This window comes from Sminthopsis crassicaudata, chromosome 1, assembly GCF_048593235.1.
Source record: "Sminthopsis crassicaudata isolate SCR6 chromosome 1, ASM4859323v1, whole genome shotgun sequence".
Taxonomy (NCBI): domain Eukaryota; kingdom Metazoa; phylum Chordata; class Mammalia; order Dasyuromorphia; family Dasyuridae; genus Sminthopsis; species Sminthopsis crassicaudata.
Window position 1 is genome coordinate 140,297,257 of NC_133617.1, and position 22,331 is coordinate 140,319,587.

The window sequence follows — 22,331 nt, forward strand, 5'->3', positions numbered from 1 at the left end:
AAATGTTTTATTTTCCTCTCTTACTAAGACTAAAGTGAGTTGGATTTAGGGAGTGGTATCAGGAAATTTATGAGAGATATGAGGGATATATGGGTCTTGCTAAGGGCACTAATAAGCAGCTTTATTTCTGCAGTAAAATTCTACCTCTGAAAGCCCTTTAAAATGTATTTGCTTATTTCATCTTATCATTGTGAGATAAAACAGGGATATACAAGTTTTATAGGTGAACAAAGTAAAACACAGAAGTTAAAACGATTTTACAAATCTCTTCATTGGCCCAACTAAACATCAATTTGGTTTTTTTCCAAGGCATGTTTTCCTCTTATTCTTCCACCTGAAATGTAGATATAAACGACTTTTCTACAGTGTGAAACCTCACCTGTTACCAGTGACTTAAGCTACTTATGTTCCTATTTAGACCCCTAAAATCTGCCTGTTATTTAATAGATATCTCATCTTGAAGTATTGTTAAATGTCACATCTACCATATATCTTTACTTTCCCCATAAAAATATAACAAGCTTCTTGAAGGTAGCAATGATCTTTATTTTCTAAAGCACAGGTTCCTCCATGTAACCTTTCCCCACTTCCCCCTTACTAAATTCCAGTAGTTTCCTATTATCTTTAGGATCAAACCCTAAATTTACTGTTTAATAACCAAAGCCATTCTTAACTTAATCCCCTTTCCTCCGACCTTTCTTCCTACACTTTACTCCTGGACATGAAGTCTTCAATCCAGAGGCACTGGCTTCCAGGCAATTCCATGAATGACACTCTACAGAAAACCATACCCTACCCTTTTTAATTATGGTACCTTCCTCTGTTAATTATTTCTTACTTATCCTGCACATAACGTGCTTTTGCCTGGTAGTTTCCTCCACTAATTGAAAACTCTTTGAGGGCAGGAATTGCCTTTTACCTTTTTCCCCCAGCCCCCTCCCCACCCCCACCCCCCCAATCTCCAGTGCTTAAGGCAGTGCTGGGTCCAGAATAAGCACATAATACATTTTTATTGAGATTGTGTCTTACCTCCACAATACTTATATTATCTTGCAAACTGCAAGTGCTTAATATTTTGATTGTTAAATCAATCCACCTAGCTGAATACACTTCAGCTCGTCTGAAAATTAAGTTCAATATATGGGTATCCTTTTAAAAACAGTTCATTTTTTGTATATAGATTTGAAAGCATTTCATTAAAAGATGATATAACTTTAATATTCTTTGTCAAATTTCTAGGACCTAGAAACAATTTACTCACTTTTTAAGAGATAATTTAAACCTTTTTAAAAACATTCATTGTGAATGAGTCATTCTTTTAGAATTCAATTCGTTGTTATGGGTGATTTAAACGTCCTACAAGATGAACCCTGACCTCGGGAAAAGAAAAAAATCTCACTAAAATGGACTTATCCGTGCTTGTTTTTGACTGGTACATTCTAATACTAACTGTAAATCGGACAAATGGTCCCGGGGGAGTTTCCAGGACTGCTTGGTGGGCGCAGAAAACTGTGACCGGTACCTGTAGAAAAGGATGGACACGGTATTACATAATGTCAAAATAGATGTAACAAGTCTATGAAGGCAGACATTTAGACTGAAAGTAAAATCTGAGACTTTCATCAACTATCTTTGGACTCTTGGTTAAAGATTCTAGACCATTCTGAGACAGTTGTCCAAGGCTGTTTCTTCCCCCTAGGAATCCATTTATTGTATTTAAACGTAAAGAAATAAGAATCCGATTTCATGCCCAGCACATGACGTTAAATTCCCTAAGCGTTCTGCTGTAGTTCGGATAGGCTTAGTAGCTCAGGCTGGCATGTTTGTAGCACTTCCTCCCACCAGCTGCCCTTTTCCTCGGAACCATCCATCAGTATTTCCCGGGGCCTCTACGGGATCGGAGAACACCATAAGTGTGAGCCTAAACTATTCGCGCATTGATGCCGCTTGCATTTTAAATCCCTGCACCCAGACCTAACGGGGAGAGAAACGTAAAAGCCTCATTTACAATAAAGGGGCAGCGATATACTATGCTCTAGGACAACCTACAAGAAGATACTTTTCTTCCAAGCTCACTTGGTTTTTCCTATCAATGACTTCTCAAATGTCCTCAAAACGCCCGGCCATGACCACTCCCTAACGAAGCCTCTGCTTTCCAGATCAGTACATTTGGGCCTTTTTGAATGCAGAAGCGCTCTTTCTCGTCCTTCGAGCGCGAGGAGTACTTCCTTGGCTTCATCTACTACCTCCCACCCCTTCCTCTTCTTCCTCCTCTCCACCTAAACTTAGGACCCACCCCTGTGATCCTCTCTAAGTCGTCAATCCTCCCAGATCCCGAACTCCGGATTGGAAAACTTCCCCGTCACTCAACCCTCACTCAGAGGGTTGGACTCCTTACTTTCTTTTCCGAGCCTTAAAAGGTCACAAGGCTGCTTTCCCCAAGCCGACCAGGTAAAGCGGCGCCGGTGGGTAAGGGGGGAGGGGAGAAGAAGAGAGAATCTGGAGGGGGTGAAATGGAGGGGAGAGATGTCTACCCCGGCCTACCCCGCCCCCGCCCCCTCCCAGTCAGGCCAGCCCCGCCCCGTAGACAGCATAGGGGGAGGGGCGAGGCAACTCTCCTGCCCTTCCCCCACCCCTCCCCCCGACCGTTCCGGCGGGGGCCCCCCCACCCTACCCCCAGCCCCACCCCAGATCGATCACAATGCAGGAGCTGAGGGGCAGTTCACACAATCCGGTCGCTAGACCCAGCCCTGGGGGCAGTAACTGCGGCAAAGGGCGGGGGGCGAGGAGGGTAGGGGGGTGGGTGGGGAGGGGGGGGGAAAGGGAGAGGGAAGTGGGAGGGGGGGAAAGGGAGAGTTTGAAAGGCCCCGGATGTTGCTGAACCGCTGCCTCAGCCAGAGGGAGTGTCTAGCGCAGGCGCTGAGGGACCTAGCGAAAGGCTAAGGTGGGGCGGCAGTTCTTCCCTCTAGTGGGGTGGAAGGAGGAGTTTCAGAGGCGGTGGGGGCGGAGGAGGAAAGGGTAGGGAGGTTGGGTTGCGGTGGGAGAAGTGGAGAAGGGAGGGTATTGCGCCCCGCGCAGGCGCTCTCGGGACTGGGATTGGGGAGGAAGGAAGGCGGAAAGGGGTGGGGGCTGGGTAAAAGTTGGGTCGCGCGCGTTCCCCAGCTCCGCTCGTTCGCTCTTTTTCCTCGCGCGCGCGCGCCGGGGAGCGGCGGTTGCGCTTGGGCCCTGGAGCGGTGGGCACCAATCAGCGGTTGCCATAGCAGCGTTTGACGTCATCGTGCGTGTGGAGCCCCTGCTGCCGGAGCTGGTGATTGGAGGAAACCCCGTGTCTGCGGAGCGGCTGGAGCCTGTGAGCTGAGAGATATAGGGACAGAGTCTCAGCCCCGCCGCTGCCACTGCCGCCGCCCAGAGACCGCTGAACCCCCCGTCCGTCCGTCCGCCGCCGCCACTCACTCCGGGCACAGGTAAGCGATGGTGCCGCCGTACCCCGGCCCTTTCCCTTTCTTAGCCCCACCTTGGAAGGGGTAGAAGCGAGTTGGGGGAAGAAATCTCCCTCTCTTACGGCCGCCCCCTCCCTCGTCCCCAGGCTGGCCGCCTGGCCGGGCGGTAGCGGCGCTAGGCTGAGGCGGAGTCTCCTCAGGCGGAGATGGGGCGGCGGCTTCCCTTCCGCTGGAGTCGGGCCGCGCTTGCTAATGCCTCCGGCTATTGATTTCGGGAGCAACAGTTTTTCAACGACTCGGCCCCAGATCTCCCCCCTATTCGCTCCCCTCCCCCCTTCACCCACCGAAAAAAAAAAACCGCGCCCACCGCGGAGATCCCCGGGGATAGGCATCCGTCCTCGAGGCGCTGGCAGAGGAGCGGGCTGCGGGGGTGGCCCCGTGTCCTACCCTCCTACACTCCGGAAAAAAAGGGGGGGAAATGAAAGAATCTCCCTTGTTCCTGCCCCATCTCTGCCTCCCCCTCTCTTCGCCTGCCTCCCGAGATAATTATTCCGCCGCTGCGGGCATTGCAGTAGCCGCGGCGGCGGCGCAGGTGAGGCCGCCCCCTCCCCTCTTCTCCACCCTCCTCCCTCTCCCCCGAACCACTCCCTCCCCCCCTCCCGCCCTCGCTCTCGGAGGCGCAGGCTCGCTCTGCTCGCGGGCGGGCGCTGCGGCGGCGGGAGGGGGACCCAGCCTGCCCTCCCCCCCACTCCCGGAGGGGCCAGTGGCCCCGCTGGACTGCAGGGAGGAGACCACTGGGGCAGATCCGCACCCCCTCCGGGCCTGCTCTGAGCTGTCCGGCAGGTAGTTTCGGGGCGAGGTCACCCTCCTTGGCCGAGGCCTAGAATGCGGCTTGCCCCCAGTTGGGTGTGTGTGTGTGGGGGTGCTACCGCCCACTGAGAGTGAGGGTTCTGGGGTGGGGCATGCTCGTCTTGTAGTGGAGCTGAATCGCCTAGGTTAAAGCCGTGGGAGGAGAAAAGCCGAGCAATTTCCCGGGGAGGAGGGGTGGAATAGAAAGGGTGTTTTTTTTTGTTTTTTGGTTTTGTTTTTTTGGCCTTATTAAGGCGCTGGTGAATGAACGGGGAAGATGGGGTGGGGGTGGGGAGGTCAGGTAGAGCTGGGACTGGGCGTGAGGCTCGGCCCCCGCATGGGGGCGGCAGAAGGGGCGCTAAAGTCCCCCCCTTAGACCTCTGCCCTGATTTTCCGGGGCCGGACTAAATCGCTTTCGGGGGTTCCTGGGGAAGCTCTGGCACTTTGCCTGCCTGGGCGTGGTTCCTCTGCCTTCTCCCCCCACCTGCTGCAGCTGTTGTATCCTTAGAGCCTCGGTAAATGGGACCGTGCGAGGACGGGCGGCCTCGGCGGATATCGCTCCCCGTGGGGTGTGTCCATTACCGGGCTCGTAGTGGTTCCGCTTCGCCGGGGCGGACGCTGCTGCTGCGCCGTCCCGCGGGCCTGAGTGGCGCCCCCTCCCCCTCGGGCGGGGGCGCGGGCAGCTCCTCCCTCTCGCTCTGGTTGGAGGGGGAATTAACGCTCCTAGTCGTGGGTTGGGCTCGGTGACACAGATCCGCCATGACAAAGAGAGGTGGAGAAGAGACTAGTGCTGCTAGCTTGGGAGGAGTCAGGAGGAGCCTCCGGCCTGAGGAGGATGGGAGAGGGCTCAACTTCGGGCCCCTCTGACGGCTCTGGGCTTGTTTTTAACCCTTGTTCTGTCCTGAGTTGAGGGGTGAGGCAGTGCCTCAAGCACCATTTTATTTCGAGAAGAACCTCCACTTCCGTTGGATCTAAGAAATGGAGCATAGTCCCCAAACCAACCCCCCCCCTCTATTCTGTAGCTAGTTTTGAACGTGCATGTTTTGATGGTTAATATAACACCTTAAAAAGTGGTTAAATTAGGCTTCTAGAAAATGTTATGTTTGAAAATGAAGAGAAGCTGAAACTACATCTAGTTAAATGTAGGCACTTTAAATATACCTAACAGGTTTTGGTAGGTGTGCGTCCACTCGAAGACTGAAAAACCCATTTGTATGGGTGTAAACAATTGATATTTGGGGAGTTACATGATTGTAAATAGGAGAGGGATAACTTGATTCTAATTCCATGGTGACAGAATTTATTTTCACTTATAAATATAATGTCCTTAATTCAAACTAATTCAAGATGATTTTTACTGCTTATTTTTTTCTTTTATCAATTTGGAATATTTAGTACTTTTAAAATTATCAAAAGGTAAACCTAGGAATCAAGGGAGATGTAGGATTAGAAAAGGGAAGAAAAAAATAAATTTAAAAACTATAAAGTGTTTTTCATACACTGGCTGTGTACACATTGCTGTCACTAATGGTTGTTACATATTGAAGGTGATCCAAAAAAGTAAATTGGTCATTCTGTAAGAAATTTTAGTAAAGCACAAACCAGATAAGCAAAACTGGTCCAAAATATTTTTTAATGAAACAAGACTCATAAATGTAAACAAAAACAACTTGTATAATTTAGCTGTGAATGTTGTAAAAGTGGCATGTATTTTTGGAAAGATTCAATGAAATTTTTTTAATCAAAAAGTGTGACCAGTATATAATCTGAGATATCCCATTAACAATTAGAAAACTGCTAAATTTTGTTTCTTTGATAAGGTGGTTGGAAACTGCAATTTTGAACATCTGACTTTGGAAAGATAGTTCAGTTTCTAAGCTAAGATAGTGTTACAACATTTTTATTGATGAACTTCTGAGGCTTTTTAGAATATCTGGAATTTGAATATGTCTGGATAAATTGGTCTGTTAACCATGTTGATTCTGGTCATCCTGTGTTAGAATTTGTCTTTAAATAATGCCTTTTTTTTTTTTTTTTTTTTTTTTTTCCTTCAGAACATTCAGTCATGGATAAAAATGAGCTGGTGCAGAAGGCCAAATTGGCTGAGCAGGCTGAGAGATATGATGACATGGCAGCCTGCATGAAGTCTGTAACTGAGCAAGGAGCTGAATTATCCAATGAGGAGAGGAATCTTCTGTCTGTTGCTTACAAAAATGTCGTAGGGGCCCGAAGGTCATCTTGGAGGGTTGTTTCAAGTATTGAGCAAAAGACGGAAGGTGCTGAGAAAAAACAGCAGATGGCCCGAGAATACAGAGAGAAAATTGAGACCGAACTAAGAGATATCTGCAACGATGTACTGGTGAGAATCAATAAATACTCAATATAGCTTCTCTGTTGTAGAGTACATCAGCTATAAGCCTGATTCTCCACCTTCTGAGTTTTCTATAAAATTGAACAAGATCTATTTTTATGAAATGTGTCCCTCCGTATCAGTAATGGAGGAGAGAAATAGAAGAGAAAGGGAGCAAGGATATCTTTACTTAAAAAGAAAATCTAAAGTTTTGTAGCTTGTCTCAGAACTTATCCTACCTGTGTCATTTTGTATCTGGGACAGAAGATAAAAGTCATATTTAGTTATAGATAAAGTAATGGGACTTTAGGAGCTCTGTATACCTGTTTTTCCTTAAGTGTTTGTGTGGGTGTGTTTGAGAGGGAGAAAGGGGTGTGTGTGTGAGAGAGAGAGAGATATTAGAATTCTTGTATATTGTGCTTTTTTATATAAGAGGCTTATAATAGGAGTCTCATTATGGATGGTAGTACCCCTCCCTGGATTAGGTGATGTAATGTTCATAAAATGAGTCAGCCTAGCAGAAAACCGTCTGGCATCCACAATGTTTCTGTTGCCTGTTCATTGGTAACTATGATAAAGATTCTGAGTATTTCAAACTCGAATTTACTGTGTAGGTTGAGATAAAAACCAAAATACTCATTTTCAACCAGTTCTAAGAATGGATGGTTTATCAAAGTGCCTTCCTAGTGTACAGAATATGGAGTTTATTAGAATAATCCTTTTTGTGCCAGTTTTATAGCACCTTGAAGTTAGGAATTCAAGTTCACAGAATGATACACATTGCCAGTTTTTTAGATTCATTAGAATAGAACTATTGTTAATAATGCTTTATTAAAATTTTTTGTCATTAGTACATTTTCACGGAAATTATTTATATACAGAGACACTTGGTGTTTTTTTTTTTTTTTTTTTTTTTTTGGTATATTCAAACTTTTGGATATTTAAAGGAAGATTATTTTTATGCTAATCATGGATTGGAATACAAAGGTATACTTGGAGTTTTAATTTAAAAAAAAATTATATGAAGAGTTGTGTCCTAAAATAAGGAATTCAGTGATGTCTCTGCATTATTGAGGTGTAAATTTAAAGCTTAAAAAAATGAATCTCATTCTGATTGTGGTTTCAGCAAGTATTAGTGCAAATCTGAAGCTTAAGAATTAGCTTTTTCTTGGGTTTTCTGATTTGAATGTTTTCAATTTTGATTGTTGAAGTTGCTAGGTAAGTTTTGTTTTGTTTTGTTTTTTTAAATTGCAAATTTCCATTAAGAAAATGAGCATTACATTAAAATGTGGATAAAAGGAAATCATAACAACACATAACACTATTGTGCTGAAAAGATAATCTATCTTTCCAGGTAGGTATTTGTAGGTTCTCAGGATGACAACAGTACAAAAAGGTGCTGTTGAATCCTAATTTGGGTTTTCTTTATTGTCCTGCTATCCAAAGTGTTAATGTCTTTAATTTATCAAACAATATGAGTCTTTAATTGAATTTCAGTGTTTAAAACATAACTTCAATTCTTGTCTGTGCTATATATATTTATTTGCCTTTGGTTTTGAGATTGTTATATCAGGGTAATAGAAACTTAGACCAAAAAAGTCATCACTGCTATATTGTAGCAAATAAAAAGTATAGGATATGAACATATATTATTGGTCTTTTCCCCTATATAATCATGTTATATTTAAGAAAGGGGCTTGATTTACCAGCTTTAGGTGCCAGTGGATACTATAAAGTTGGGACCTTTTCTCAATCATAGAATCAATACTGTCTTATATGTGAAAGACTGCAGCTAACTATCTATTATAAATTGGTCTTTTTGTTTGCTTGATATCACTTGTGTTTGATTTGAGATCAATACCTCTTGAAATTCTTTTGACTTTCAAAACTGAGTGAAAAGATTTCATGAGCATATTGAGGAATGTTGTAGCTGTGGGAGTCACAATGCAAATTAATTTGATATCTCTGCTCTCCAAGAATTTTGGGTAATAAGAAAACGATATAACATGAGCAGAAGAATCCTAGTATTCTTCCTTTTATCAATTGGCAGATAGAGAAGAATTTGTGTCAACAGTTGGCTCTCTGATTTTTACTTCAAGATGTTTAGAATAAAAGCTCTGGGGTCTTTATTGCCTGTCTTTGAATGTCTTGGAAATAAATCTAATGGGTACTTGAGGACTCTTATTTCTTTAAACACCTTAGCCACCTTGCAAAAAATCTTGAGATTAACTCTAGACAGCAATGGAGACTTATGAAGATTACATTTTTAAGTGTTTTTCTTCCAAATATTAGTATCTTTGTCAACCCTTCTAGATTATGAATTTTCCTTAAGACATTCATCTTTTTACACACACACACTGCCCCCCCCCCCCCTTTCCAAGGGCTTAGTCATCTTGAGTACATATTAGACTAACTCAGTAAATATTTAATTATATGTTTGGGATTTTTTTTTTTTTTTTTTTTAAAGCTTGTAAACCTAACCTAAAAAAAAAACAAAACCTTCCCCCGCCCCCATTTACCGATTCTCTGTCTATGAACAACTCTGTAGGTTTGATTTTTTAAATAAATCAAGTATGGCACTTATTTTTGATCCTTTGATTCCCCTTAGTTAAAAAAGAATTCTTTTCCACAAATTTTCTTACATTTGCCTGGATTTCTACTAATAGCTATCTTACTGTTTTTCCTATATTTTATTGTAAAACTTAAGCTGTTTTGGGTCCAGGATTGACATTTTATCTTTATCTCTAGTGCTTATAATCTGGTCGGGGGTTCTTTTACAAATGTTAATTATATTGAAACAATTGACACTCAACTTGGCATTCAAAGCCTCTATCATAAATCTCTTTCTACATAACTTTCCAACTTCCTTTAATTGCTTTCAAAAGAAAGGCCCAGAAGAAGCACCCTCAAGCACACATACGCATACTCTTGTATAGAAATATGAAAAGTAGAAAAATGTTAAGTTTCACCCGGAAATGTATAATTTGCATTGCAACATTGCTTGTAAATTTAATCTAAATTTTCTTAAAAGTTTGCACTGCCTTCATTTAATTCTTAAATTCCATTGTTACTCTAATCATTTATAGGCAACAGTTTATAGTGTAAAAAGTCTCCCAAGCCCAAAAATATCTTCTATCATCAGGTATAAGCAATTTCTGCAGAAGTGACTTGGTGTTCTGCTGGCAAGTCTGAGTGGAGGAGGGGGGTTAATGAGGAAATCAGAAACAAAAAAGATGAGCTCATTATGTGCTACAGATTAGTGGTTATTATCATTGACTTTATCACATTTTACCTACAATTTGTTGCATTTAATAGTGAAAGTTGACACATTAGATCTTCATTATAGTATATTTTATGCCAAATATTGAATTATTTGAATTATATGATTGCCTGTTTCCAGTAGTACAATAATTGAAGGTTAATCATGTATAGTGATTATGAAGCATGAGAGAACAACAATCCTGTTCTAGGAATTGACAGTCTCTGAAGGCCTAGAATATCTGATACCACTGGAGATATAGTTTTTTCAGAAGTCACTTGGTTCTGGGAAATAATGAGTGGTCAGTTAGGGAATGTGATAGAGGAATCAGAAACAAAAAAGATGGACAACTCCGTATGTAGTTGTATCTATTGTCAACTGTCTTACCAAAAATTTTGACTTCCCTCCTCTTTTAAATAGTGGTGGTCAAATCTATACTAGAGTATTCTGTCCATTTATTTAGGCTCTACTAGATAAAAATATTAAGAACTTAAAGATCACTTAGTGATGGCTGATAAGTGTAAAAAAAATGACAGGAATTATGAACTTTGAAACACAAAAGTTATTAGACAAAGTAAACTATTTGTCTAAATATCTAATAAAGGAAGTATAATAATATATTAATAAATAATAAAGGAGTAATCCATATCCTTCTAGTGAAGATATTTAGTTTAAAAAAAAAAAAAAAAAAACACAAATTCCCAACAATGAATAGTGTGGTTTTTTTGTCTTTTGTTTTTTTGAATGATTTTTGCACATAAGAAACACTGAGTAAAGTTTGTTGAATTAATGCCTACATATATGAAGGCAGTTTGTTTGTTTTTGTAATAGAAGATACAGATTCTAGAGTCACTAGACCTTGTTTCATTTCCTAACTTAATACAACTTCCCTGGAACTGAGATTTCCTCATCTGTAAAACTAGGTGTAGTTGGACTAGGTGGACCCTTGGAACTCTTTCAGCTCTAAATTGTGTATTATGATCCGTGTGTGTGTGTTCACGAGTCTTGAAGTTAAGTTCACTGTTGTTTTAATTTAGGAAAAAGGTTCTTGAAGCCAAATACCTCATGTACTCTTGTCACATAACCTATTCCTTTCTGAGACGCTTGGTAGAAATCTAGACTTTGCTAGCAGGATTAGAGAAACCTTTTTTAGGCCACCTCTATGATTATTCTCAATTTATCCTGTATGTATATTATTTCTCTGCAGTTTTTTGCATGTTTTCTCTTAAATTGTGAGTTCTTGAGACCAATGGCTGTGATTTTCTTTATGTCCTCAATGAGCTTGGCATATAGTAATGGCTGAATGGGAATTCTCTTGATGACTTGATTTACCTGACCTCAGTAATATGCTTTGACTGTGGGTGCTACTGTCCTCCTATTCAAAGGAAGGATTTCTATGTCTTAAGAGTGAATAGATTAATCTTTACCAACCATTGTTGGTTTCTTTTCTATGGTACATGATCATTAAATAGTTTTGCTTTTGTAGGTAAGTAGGAATGAGTGTGATATAATTGGTGTGAGAAGTTTTCCCTAATCACTAAGAAGTTAAAATGGCTTAAACCTGCATCAGAGGCAAAATTTGATCACGTCTTCCTGACTGCTAAGACTAGTCCTTTATGAGTTTGCTCTCATGTAAAGTGAAAGGAGAAGACTAAAGGGCTTTTAAAAATCTCTTCCGGGTCTAAATATGATATTTAGAACTGATTTAAACAAACATTTCACACCCATAGTCACTAAAATGATTGCCCTTTAAACACAGCAAAATGGCTTGCTATTTCCTTCAACTCATTTTTTAGATAAGAACCTGAGGCAAACTGGGTAAAGTGATATCAGTTCTGAGCATTTTCTTTGGCTGTCCCCCTCTATACTGTGTACTGACTTCTGGCTTCCTATCCCAACTGAAATCCCTGGAAACTATTCTAATGCCATCCTTCTGTTAATTACTTCTATTCATATATAAAAATAGCTTCCTTTCTACATATATTTGTATTTTGTCTCCCCTACATAATCTAAAGTCTGAAGGCAGGAACAGTCTTTTTTGCATTCCCAGAGCTTATTACTTTGCCTTGCACAAAGTAGGTTTTTTATATACTTTTAAAGGCTTTTGCTGTCCTTTGACTTTGTTTTATATTCACTATTTGTATTTCAACAGTTTCTCTGTCCACTTAGTTCAGAGAAGTTAATTGAAGGAATTTGTGACCTATTTATCTCTCTCCCCCAGTCTAAAATTGGTATTTGAATCTTAGTCCTACTACATTTCCTACCTGACACTTTGGGCAAGTCATTTTACAACTAGCTTTCTAGATCCCCTTTCTGTTAGTGAAGGGATTAACCAAATGACCTTAGAATTTCCTTATAGCTCTCAGGTGTGTGTATGGTCCTATGTCCTAATTTGAAGGATTTGGTCTATTTGTAGGTGACCACTTTTATAATAATAAAGGCGTTTTATTCCACCTTTTTGCATTGGCATTGAGTAGGCATTCAAATATTGGTCTCTAGGTTTTGAGAGAGTGCATTTTTCTTCATATTGATATTCAAAATCTGTCTTAATCCTTTCTTTGACTTAACCTCTTGGTTTAAATATAGCAGGCTAGTTTGGCTCACTTTTAATTTATAAAGATTAAGTAAGTTTATATAAGGTAGAATAACAACATAATAGTCCAAAGCAAGATAATTTAACATTCCCAATTATTGTGACTTCCTTTTGGTAGAATTAATCTGTTTGCCCATTCCTCTAGACTAATTAAACAAATTATAGAATGTATGTAGAATGTACATACATATATAAATACATAACAAATCTAGTTCAATTTCTTCAAACTTATTGTGGCCTTGACAAAAAGATTTCATCTATATCAAGGTTTTTTAACCTAATATCACTGCACTTAAAAAAAAAACAACTTTATAAGTGATTTTCTTTGAAGTTTTATGCATTTTTTTACATTTGAACTCAGATCTTTCTGACTAGGCCTTATCACTATTAACTGCACCACCTAGCTGCCACTTAAGAAAATACAACTCATTTTCCTGATACAATGATTGGGGAATTGTACTCTAATTTATTATTAAGGATACTCTTTCCTCCTTGCTATATGGTTTCTTACTTAAATCCCAGATTTGTGTTTGTGTGCTTGTACTGAAATTTTGTTTGTTTTTTAGGCTATTTGCTTTTTTGGGAATTGATCTGTAGGTGTATATATGCATTAGAAATTTTAGAGAAGAGAAAAAATGCCTTGCCAGTAAACAAAACAAAACAAAAAAAATCCTTAAATTAATAACCCTAATCTAAGCCCTTCCAGAATACATCTTTCTTAAAGTAGATTTTTTTTTTTTGTGGTAAGACTTGTCCAGTATTAAGTGTGACAATTGTCTTGATTCTTTTAGAATGAGACTTTTAACCCTTTGAAAGTATTGCAATGACCATATATAGTAGTCATTCATCCAATAATGCAATCTTGAGGACACAGGCTTTTGTAATTTCATTTAATCAAAATGTTTTAAATTTTTTTTCTATTCACTATAAGGCAACTCTTCTAGATGCTGAGCTGAGTTAAAGATACCGCATTATTAAATAAACAATGAAGCTCTAGTTTTCTCAATTAAAAGTTGCTACCTCATTTGTCTAGTCTAGGATGGCCCACTTTTCCCTTTGGTTTGTCCCTTTTCTCCACTTGGCTGCCGTTTCTGCTCACAGTACTGCCATTCTTGCCTCAGAGTTAACTTGGGCTCTTTTGTACCCAGCTACCCCATATTCAGTCAGCAGTCTTTTTAAGTATAGGGTAAATTTAATTTAGAAAACTCAGGATATATATATATATTTATTGTATATGTACACATATATACAATAAAAAGATTTATAAAGGCATTAATTTGTAGAGCAAAGTGCTTCATTTAGCTCATTTTTGGAAATTGGAACAGGCCCATAATAAGCCTTTTGACTAGGCCAGAGAGTCTTAAAACTTCTCCCACTCAAAACCCCTGTTTGCCCAAGAAATTTTTACATGACCCTAGGTATATAGATAGAATATGCAATAGGTATGCAAATAAAAATTTTACTGATAACATCATAATTTTGTGATGTACACTTTTAGTTAAACACAACCCCATTTGGAATTGAGTTCTACAGTTTTAAGAATCTTTGGACTAATGGATCTTGAGCTTTCCAGCCCTAGTTTGCAAAGAATCTTAGTTTGTCATACTATTAATTAAACTATAGTTTTTCCTTAGAGGATTTCTTAAATAATAGGAGTCTTAAACTATCCATTATTGATAGAACTAAAGGTCATGGAAATTGGTAATGTGAAAAGATTAGTCACCCCCAAGTCAAAGGGTACTGAAATTGTTGAATTTATTATGGATTCATGAAGTTTAATGCATTGTTTGGATATAAATTCCAAGTACTTAACTGCTCTTCCTTTCTGGCAGCTGTCTTAAGGCTTTTTATTGTATTTTAATTATTTTGGCACGCACCTTACACAATATAAACTTGGGACTGGAATCTTAGGAGACTTGGTTGTTCCTAGCCTCAACTGTGGTACTGACTTGTCTGTGGTCTCTAAGACTTCGGTTTACTTCTCTGTAAATGAGAGCATTCTATACAACATGATCTATAATCTTTCTCAGTACTGAAAATGTGTGTGGTGGTTTTTTTTTTTTTTTTTTGTTTTGTTTTTGTTTTTTTGTTTTGTTTTGGAAGGATAGCAACAGTATATCTGCAGTTTTATTCATCAAACAATTTAAAATGCCTTCTTGTCATTTGTGCTAGATGCTGAAAATAAAATAAGACTTTGATTTTAAGCTGTACCCTTGTTGAATGTAAGCACTTCTTAACTGGCTGTGTCTCTGGAACATATTTTGGGCAGGGTCTATGAACTTTGATGGGAAAAGTTACATCTTTATTTAAATGTGATTGGTTTCCTTTGTAATTAATACTTTGTATTTTGTTTTATTAGATTTAACAATACTAATAAAAAGGGAGTCCATGATACCAAAAAAAAAAGAATCTCTTAAGATGAGTATAAATACCCATAGGAACTAAAATAATTTGAATGAGAAACCAGAGAAGGCTGTCTGTTGCAGTTGTACTTAAATTGAGAGATTTGGAGGGAGTTGTGGAGGGTTTTTGTCTTACTTTTTGCCAAAAATCAGATTTTTAGCTGTAAGGCATCATGAATGCAAGCTATAAGCTGATTATTAATTGTACCTTAAAGACAGGTAGTTGAAGCCCAAATTTATAAAACCAGTTCCCCAAAAGTACAGAAACTTTGAATGCTAACACCTGAGTTTTTAGCTGTTTAAAAATTGAACCTCATACAAAGAAATTGCATTTAAAGTATCTACCTATAGTATAAAATGTTTAGGAATCTATCTGCCAAGAGAAAATCAGAAACTATATGAACAAAACTACAAAACACTTTCCACACAAATTAAGTCTGGTCTAACCAATTGGAAGAATATTAAATGCTCTTGGATAGGGCAAGCAATACTACCTAAACTAATCTATTTAGCGCCATGCCAATCAGACTCCCAAAAAACTATTATAATATGACCTAGAAAAAATAACAGCAAAGTTCATATGGAAAAACAAAAGGTCAAGAATTTCAAGGGAATTAATGAAAAAAATCAAATGAAGGGGGTAGCCTAGCTGTACCAGCTCTAAAATTGTATTATAAAGCGGCGGTTACCAAAACCATTTGGTATTGGCTAAGAAATAGACTAGTTGATCAGTGGAATAGGTTAGGTCCAAAGGACAAAATAATCAATAATTTTAATAATCTAGTGTTTGACAAACCCAAAGACCTCAGCTTTTGGGAGAAGAACTCATGTTTGACAAAAATTGCTGGGAAAATTGGAAATTAATATGGCAGAAACTAGGCATTGTGACCCACACTTAAAATGGTACACCAAGGTCAGGTCAAAATGGGTTCATGACCTAGGCATAAAGAATGAGATTATAAATAAATTAGAGGAATATAGGATAGTTTACCTCTCAGACCTGATGAAGAGGAATGAATTCATGTCCAAAGAAGAACTAGAGATCATTATTGATCACAAAGTAAAAAACTTTGACTATATCAAATTGAAAAGTTTTTGTGCAAACAGATAATGCAGGTAAGATTAAAAGGGAAACAATACACTGGGAAAACATTTTTACAGTCAAAGGTTCCGATAAAGGCCTCATTTCCAAAATATATAGAGAATTGACTCTTAATTTATAAGAAATCAAGCCATTCTTCAATTGATATATGGTCAAAGGATATGAACAGACAATTCTCAGATGAAGAAATTGAAACTATTTCTAGCCATATGAAAAGATGCTCCAAGTCATTATTAATCAGAGAAATGCAAATTAAGACAACTCTGAGATACTACTACCCACCTGTTAGATTGGTTAGAAGGACAGGGAAAGATAATGCAGAATGTTGGAGGGGATGTGGGAAAACGGGGACACTGATACATTGTTGGTGGAATTGTGAATACATCCAGCCATTCTGGAGAGCCATGTGGAACTGTGCTCAAAAAGTTATCAAACTGTGCATACCCTTTGACCCAGCAGTGTTACTACTGGGCTTATATCCCAAAGAGATCTTAAAGAAGGGAAAAAGTGACCTGTATGTGCAAGAATGTTTGTGGCACTCCTCTTTGTAGTGGCCGGTCAAAAACTGGAAACTGAGTAGATGCCCATCAATTGGAGAATGTCTGAATAAACTGTGGTATATGAATATTATGGAATATTATTGTTCTGTAAGAAATGACCAACAGGATGATTTCAGGAAAGCCCTGGAAGAGACTTGCATGAACTGATGCTAAGTGAAATGAGTAGGACCAGGAGATCGTTGCATACTTCAACAACAGTACTATATGGTGATCAATTCTGATGGATGTGGATATTTTCAACAATGAGATGAACCAAATCAGTTCCAATAGAGCAATAATGAACTGAACCAGCTACACCCAGCGAGATAACTATGAACCACTACATAGAATTCCCAATCTCTCTATTTTTGTCTGTCTGCATTTTGGATTTCCTTCACAGGCTAATTGTGCAACTGTTTGGACATGTATACATATATTGTATTTAATTTATACTTTAACATATTTAACATGTATTGGTCAACCTGCCATCTTGGGGAGGGGGATTAGAACAAAAGGTTTGGTAATTGTCAATGTTGTAAAATTACCCATGCATATATCTGGTAAATAAAAACTATTAAATAATTTAAAAAATTTTTGAACTCAAACATCTTGAACATCATTGTCCAAAAATTGGTGCTGAGGGCAAATGTCAAATTGTAGAAGAAAATAAACTATTTTAAGTTGCTAAGCTATTAGTATAATACCCAAATTTGCCTAAAGTCAGTTTTCAATCCTCACAAATCAATAGTTGATACATTAATTATCTTAAGACTTGTCCTTTATGTAACTATTACATTTATTAAGTTCAATTTATTTGCTGAGTGATTAAATCGCTGAGTTAATTGTTCAAAGACACAATTTGGAATTCAGAGTTAATTGACTTTGCCACTCAACAAATAGCCTTATCTTCTAGCACTGCATGGGAAGACTTCTAAAGGTCTGACATTCAATTCTTTTATTAAAATACTTTCTTTTCCTATTGTTTAGCCATATAAATCAAACATTTTCTTAAACTCTTTTGACCAATGAGTGGCTTTTAGGATCTTGTTTCCAAGGATTAGGATAGGCACATTAGCAATTGTTATCTGTCAAAAGTGAATCAAATTCTTTTGCTTTAAGAATCATTTGTCTACCCTAGTCCACTAAAAAATGCCTTTTATTTATCCAGAGGCAAATTTTTTTGGACACTCAAATAGTGCCCAGCCAGATGAAAAGTGGCAAAAATCATGCCAACAACAGTTCTAATACCAGATATAATGTTGGTACATGTTGTTCAAACTTGACATCTTTTAATATGTAGAAGTGTTGTGGTTTTCAGCATTGTTCAATCCAAGAAATAATTCATCAGATTTCTAATGTAGTTGTAAAACTAAAATACACTGCAGAAATCAGTGTAAACCTAATCAAATATGAACTATATATATAGTCCAGATTTTAAAGGATCTGATAGAAAAGAATGTTATTTCTAGTCAGTCTCTGCTCTGTCCTGAATTGTGTTTTGAGCATTCATGTATAATTTTTCCTTTTCCAAGGTAAGCCCTGCAGATAAACAAGTTGCAGTAGGGTTAAGAAAAGAAAATGATATAATACAGATTAAGCAAGATTTTTTTTTTTTTTTTTTTTTTTTTTTTGGTACAAGCAATATTAAGATAAAAATACATGTCTTGTTTTAGTATGTCATTAAATTTGCTGTTACTGACATATAAACTCACTTAATGGCACTCTCTTTAAATTAGAGATTTACTAAAGACTATATTCATAGCCCAGATTTGTCTTTCTTTATAACAATGTAACACTATGTAAGTAGAAGTCAGGAATGTCTGTAAAACAATGTAGACTATGTCTACAGGCCACCTAGTATGTGCTAGTATGTGGAACCACATCAAATGGCAGTATTACAAACTTTGAGATACCAGTCAAATCATATTAATATGCCCTTCTTTCTCCTCTCCCCACCAAGTCCTCTTCTCTTCAGGCCAGATAGCAACATGTCCTCATTTGTTCTTAGTTGGCTTGTCAATACTTTTTCTTCACTCTGAGCTTGATACAATTTATATTAACAGTCTTGGGGAGGGGTAGCTAGGTAGTGCAATAGATAAGAACCTCACCCCTAGAATCTGGAGGCAGAGTTCAGATCTGGCCCCAGATAGTAGCTATGTGGCCCAAGGCAAGTTGCTTAAACCTTGCTCTAATTGCTGGGGTGTTGTTTTTTTTTTATTATTATTTTTTAAAGATGAACTTATATTAGAGAGTTTCTGATAAAGGCCTCATTTCTAAAATACATAGAGAATCAACTCATAAGAATATAAGCCATTCCCCAGTTGATAAATGGTAAAAGGATATGAACAGGCAATTTTCAGATGAAGAAATTAAAACTATAGTCATAAAAAAATGATCTGAATCATTGATTAGAGAAAAGGTACCACTGCACATCTCTCAGATTGGCTAAAATGGCAGGAAATAATAATGATGAATGTTGGAAGCGACATGGGAAACCTGGGACACTAATACATTGTTGGTGAAATTGTGAACTGATCCCAACCACTCTGGAGAGCAATTTGGAACTATGCCCAAAGGGCTTTTAAATTGTCCATACCCTTTGATCCAACTGTGTCTCTTATGAGCCTGTATCCCAAAGAGTTGATTAAAAAAGGGAAAAGGATCCACATGTACAAAAATTTTTGTAGTGGCAAAGAACCGGAAACTAGATGCTTGTCAATTGAAGAATGGCTAAATAAGTTATGAGTGTTATGAAGTATTATTGTTCTATAAGAAACTGTCAGCAAGATGATTTCAAAGCGGCCTGGGAGAAACTTAAATGAATTGATGCAAAATGAAGTGAGTAGAATCAAGAGAACAATTGTACATGGCAACAGTAAGATTATATGATGACCAATTTTGATGGCTCTTTTCAACTATAAGATGATTCAAGCCAATTCCAATAGACTTGGGAAGGGAGGAAAGCCATCTGCACCCAGAGAGTTTATGGGGACTGAATGTGGATCACAACATAGTATTTTCACCTTTTTTTGTTATTTTATTCTTTTTCTATCTCATTTTTTCCCCTTTTGATACGTTTGGGGTTTTTGTTTTTTTGTTTGTTTGTTTGTTTTGTGTGTGTGTGCACAGCAAGATAAATGTGGAAATAGTTTAGAAGAATTGCACATGTTTAACCTATATTGGATTGCTTGCTGTCTATGGGAGGGAATTGGAGAAGGGAAGGAGAAAATTTTGGAACATAGTTTTGCAAAGATGAATGTTTAAAACTCTGCATATATTTGGAAAAGTACAAAGCTTTTTTTTTTTTAAGTATTCACAGAGACAAAGTAGAGCTTTGAAATATTGAGATATGATCTTAACAAAAAAACAAAAACTAAAAAAAATTCTTGGTGAAATCCTCTTGCTGAAAATAAGAGAAGAGTACAGTAGTTTGTATCTCAGCATTCCTGCCCTTCTCTACATAACAACACAGTGTATTCTCCAAAATAATTTTAGTTTATAAAATACTGAAGTAAAACAGCTGGACCTTTGGTTTGTTTAAAAAAAAAAGAGTATGCTATGAAATACAAGAAAGAAAAGTTTGGATTTAGATTTTGAAAAGCTTTAAATGGCCTATTAGGTGGCAGCTAAGATTTGTTGAAGGAAAACTTTAGGTCATCTATGATCAGCCTTGGCCTTTAATTATTTTGGCAGCTTGTAATGCAAAGTCCTTTGAAAGGGGAGAGACTGGAAATAAGGAAGACCAATTAGGTGATTATTGCGTTGTAGATTAAAGATGATGAGCAAACTGCTCTGAACTAAAGAGATTGAAGAAGTAGATTTCAACATATGATAGAGAGGTAGAATCAGCAAAACTTGTCAGGTGTTTGGGGAGGAAGGAAGACCTAAGAAAAAGGAAGAGTGCTGTATTTAACATATAGCACTTTCACTCTTTCTGATGTATCCTTGCATTTTGCTTTCTAATTTATTTTTTTTTTTAGAGTACTTATCACTTACTGTGATTGTAACTTTGTAACTATTGGGAAGATACCTAACTTCTAAATGTCTTAAAACCCTCTGGTGCTGCTGCTGGAAATTCCCTTCCAGGTACAAATCAATAATTTTATGATTTCCAGGTTGTGAATCTTAGTGTTTGTGGTTGGTTGATGGTGGTTTTTGCAAAAGAGAATTAAGGAAAGTGCATCAAAAATATTGTCTTTTGTTCTTAACATGGAGAGTCTTCAGGTTCTTATAAGTAAAGTGAGTAATAGTTTAGTTTTGGGGTGGAGGAAAGAAGAAAGTATCATCCTCTTTAGTCCCCTTAAATGCTTAAATGGATATTGCACCCAAAAAAGGGAAGAAAGATAGGACAAAAGCATACAATATAAATGAATGTGGGGAGAAGGAAATTGCAACAGAATTAACCAGCACATCAAAACATCAATTCAATTCATAGTCCCCAACTCCCTGCCTATCTCCCACCCTCTTTATGTACCAATGTACCATTTTATTTTACTTTATGAAGAGAGCTGAGGCTTAGCACCAGTGATACGATAGACTGGTGCATTCAGGCTGTATTGAAGCAATGTCCAGGATTGGTATGATGGTAATAAACACCTCGGTGCTCTGTCTTAATCAGATGAAAATTGGTAGTGCTATGTTCAGATCCAGGTGCCATGTTTTAAGAATTACATTGGTTTGATAAATGGTCAAATGATATGAACAGACAATTCTCAGATGAAGAAATTGAAATTACTTCGTCATATGAAAAAATGTTCCAAGTCATTATTAATCAGAGAAATGCAAATTAAGATAACTCTGAGATATCACTACATGCCTGTCAGATTGGCTAGAATGACAGGGAAAGATAATGCAGAATGTTGGAGGGAATGTGGGAAAACATTGTTGGTGGAATTGTGAATACATCCAGCCATTCTGGAGAGCAATTTGCAACTACGCTCAAAGAGTTATCAAACTGTGCATACGCTTTGATCTAGCAGTGTTACTACCCAAAGAGAAAAGAAGGGAAAGGGACCTCTATGTGAAGAATGGCTGAATAAATTGTGGTATGTGAATATTATGGAATATTATTGTTCTGTAAGAAATGACCACAACAGGATGATTTCAGAAAGGCCTGATGCTGAGTGAAATGAGCAGGACCAGGAGATCATGATATATTCTTCAACAACAATACAATATGATAATTAATTCTGATGGACGAGGCCCTCTCCAACAATGAGATGAGCCAAATTAGTTCCAATAGAGCAGTAATGAACTGAACCAGCTACACCCAGCAAAAGAACTCTGGGATACTAAAACATACACCACTATGTAGTGGTGACTATGAACCACTACATAGAATTCTCAATCCCTATATTTTTGCCTGCCTACATTTTTGACTTCCTTCACAGGCTAATTGTACACTTACACTGTTTCAAAATCCGATTTTTTTTTTTTTTTAAATTTTTATAACAACATTTTCTTTGACAGTACATATGCATAGGTAATTTTTTTTTTTTTTTTTAACATTATCCCTTGTACTCCCTTCTGTTCAGAATTTCTCTCCTCCTCTCCACCCCCTCCCCTAGATGGCAGGCATTCCCATACATATTAAATATCTTATAGTATATCCTAGGTACAATATATATGTGCAGAACCAAATTTTTTTGTTGTTGTTGCAAAGGAAGGATTGTATTCAGGAGATAAAAATAATCTGGGAAGAAAAACAAAACAAAACAAAAAACAATGCTCACAGTTTACACTCATTTCCCAGTGTTCCTTTTCTAATCCGATTCTTTTTGTACAGCAAAATAACTGT

At 38.1% G+C, this 22,331-nt stretch overlaps 1 protein-coding gene and 1 long non-coding RNA gene across 5 annotated transcripts in view; one reads left to right on the plus strand and one right to left on the minus strand.

The window, feature by feature from the left end:
- Positions 1–1,196: 1,196 nt before the first annotated feature.
- On the minus strand, positions 1,197–2,529 carry LOC141543147 (uncharacterized). The gene is made up of 2 exons (XR_012482353.1): positions 2,399–2,529; positions 1,197–1,522 (listed from the first exon to the last, which is right to left on the minus strand). It is a non-coding gene; the product is annotated as an uncharacterized LOC141543147 (long non-coding RNA).
- YWHAZ (tyrosine 3-monooxygenase/tryptophan 5-monooxygenase activation protein zeta) overlaps positions 2,182–22,331 on the plus strand; it is a 40,014-nt gene continuing 19,864 nt past the window's right edge. Inside the window, exons 1-2 of one of the 4 annotated variants that reach the window (XM_074268028.1) lie at positions 2,182–2,451; positions 6,344–6,648. In XM_074268028.1, the coding sequence (XP_074124129.1) occupies positions 6,355–6,648 (294 nt within the window). In that variant the 5' untranslated portion in view covers positions 2,182–2,451; positions 6,344–6,354. Of the gene's footprint in view, positions 2,452–3,265; positions 3,465–3,601; positions 4,033–4,112; positions 4,284–6,343; positions 6,649–22,331 lie in introns of those variants that run through there. The other 3 variants (XM_074268021.1, XM_074268034.1, XM_074268045.1) reach the window with 3 other exon arrangements.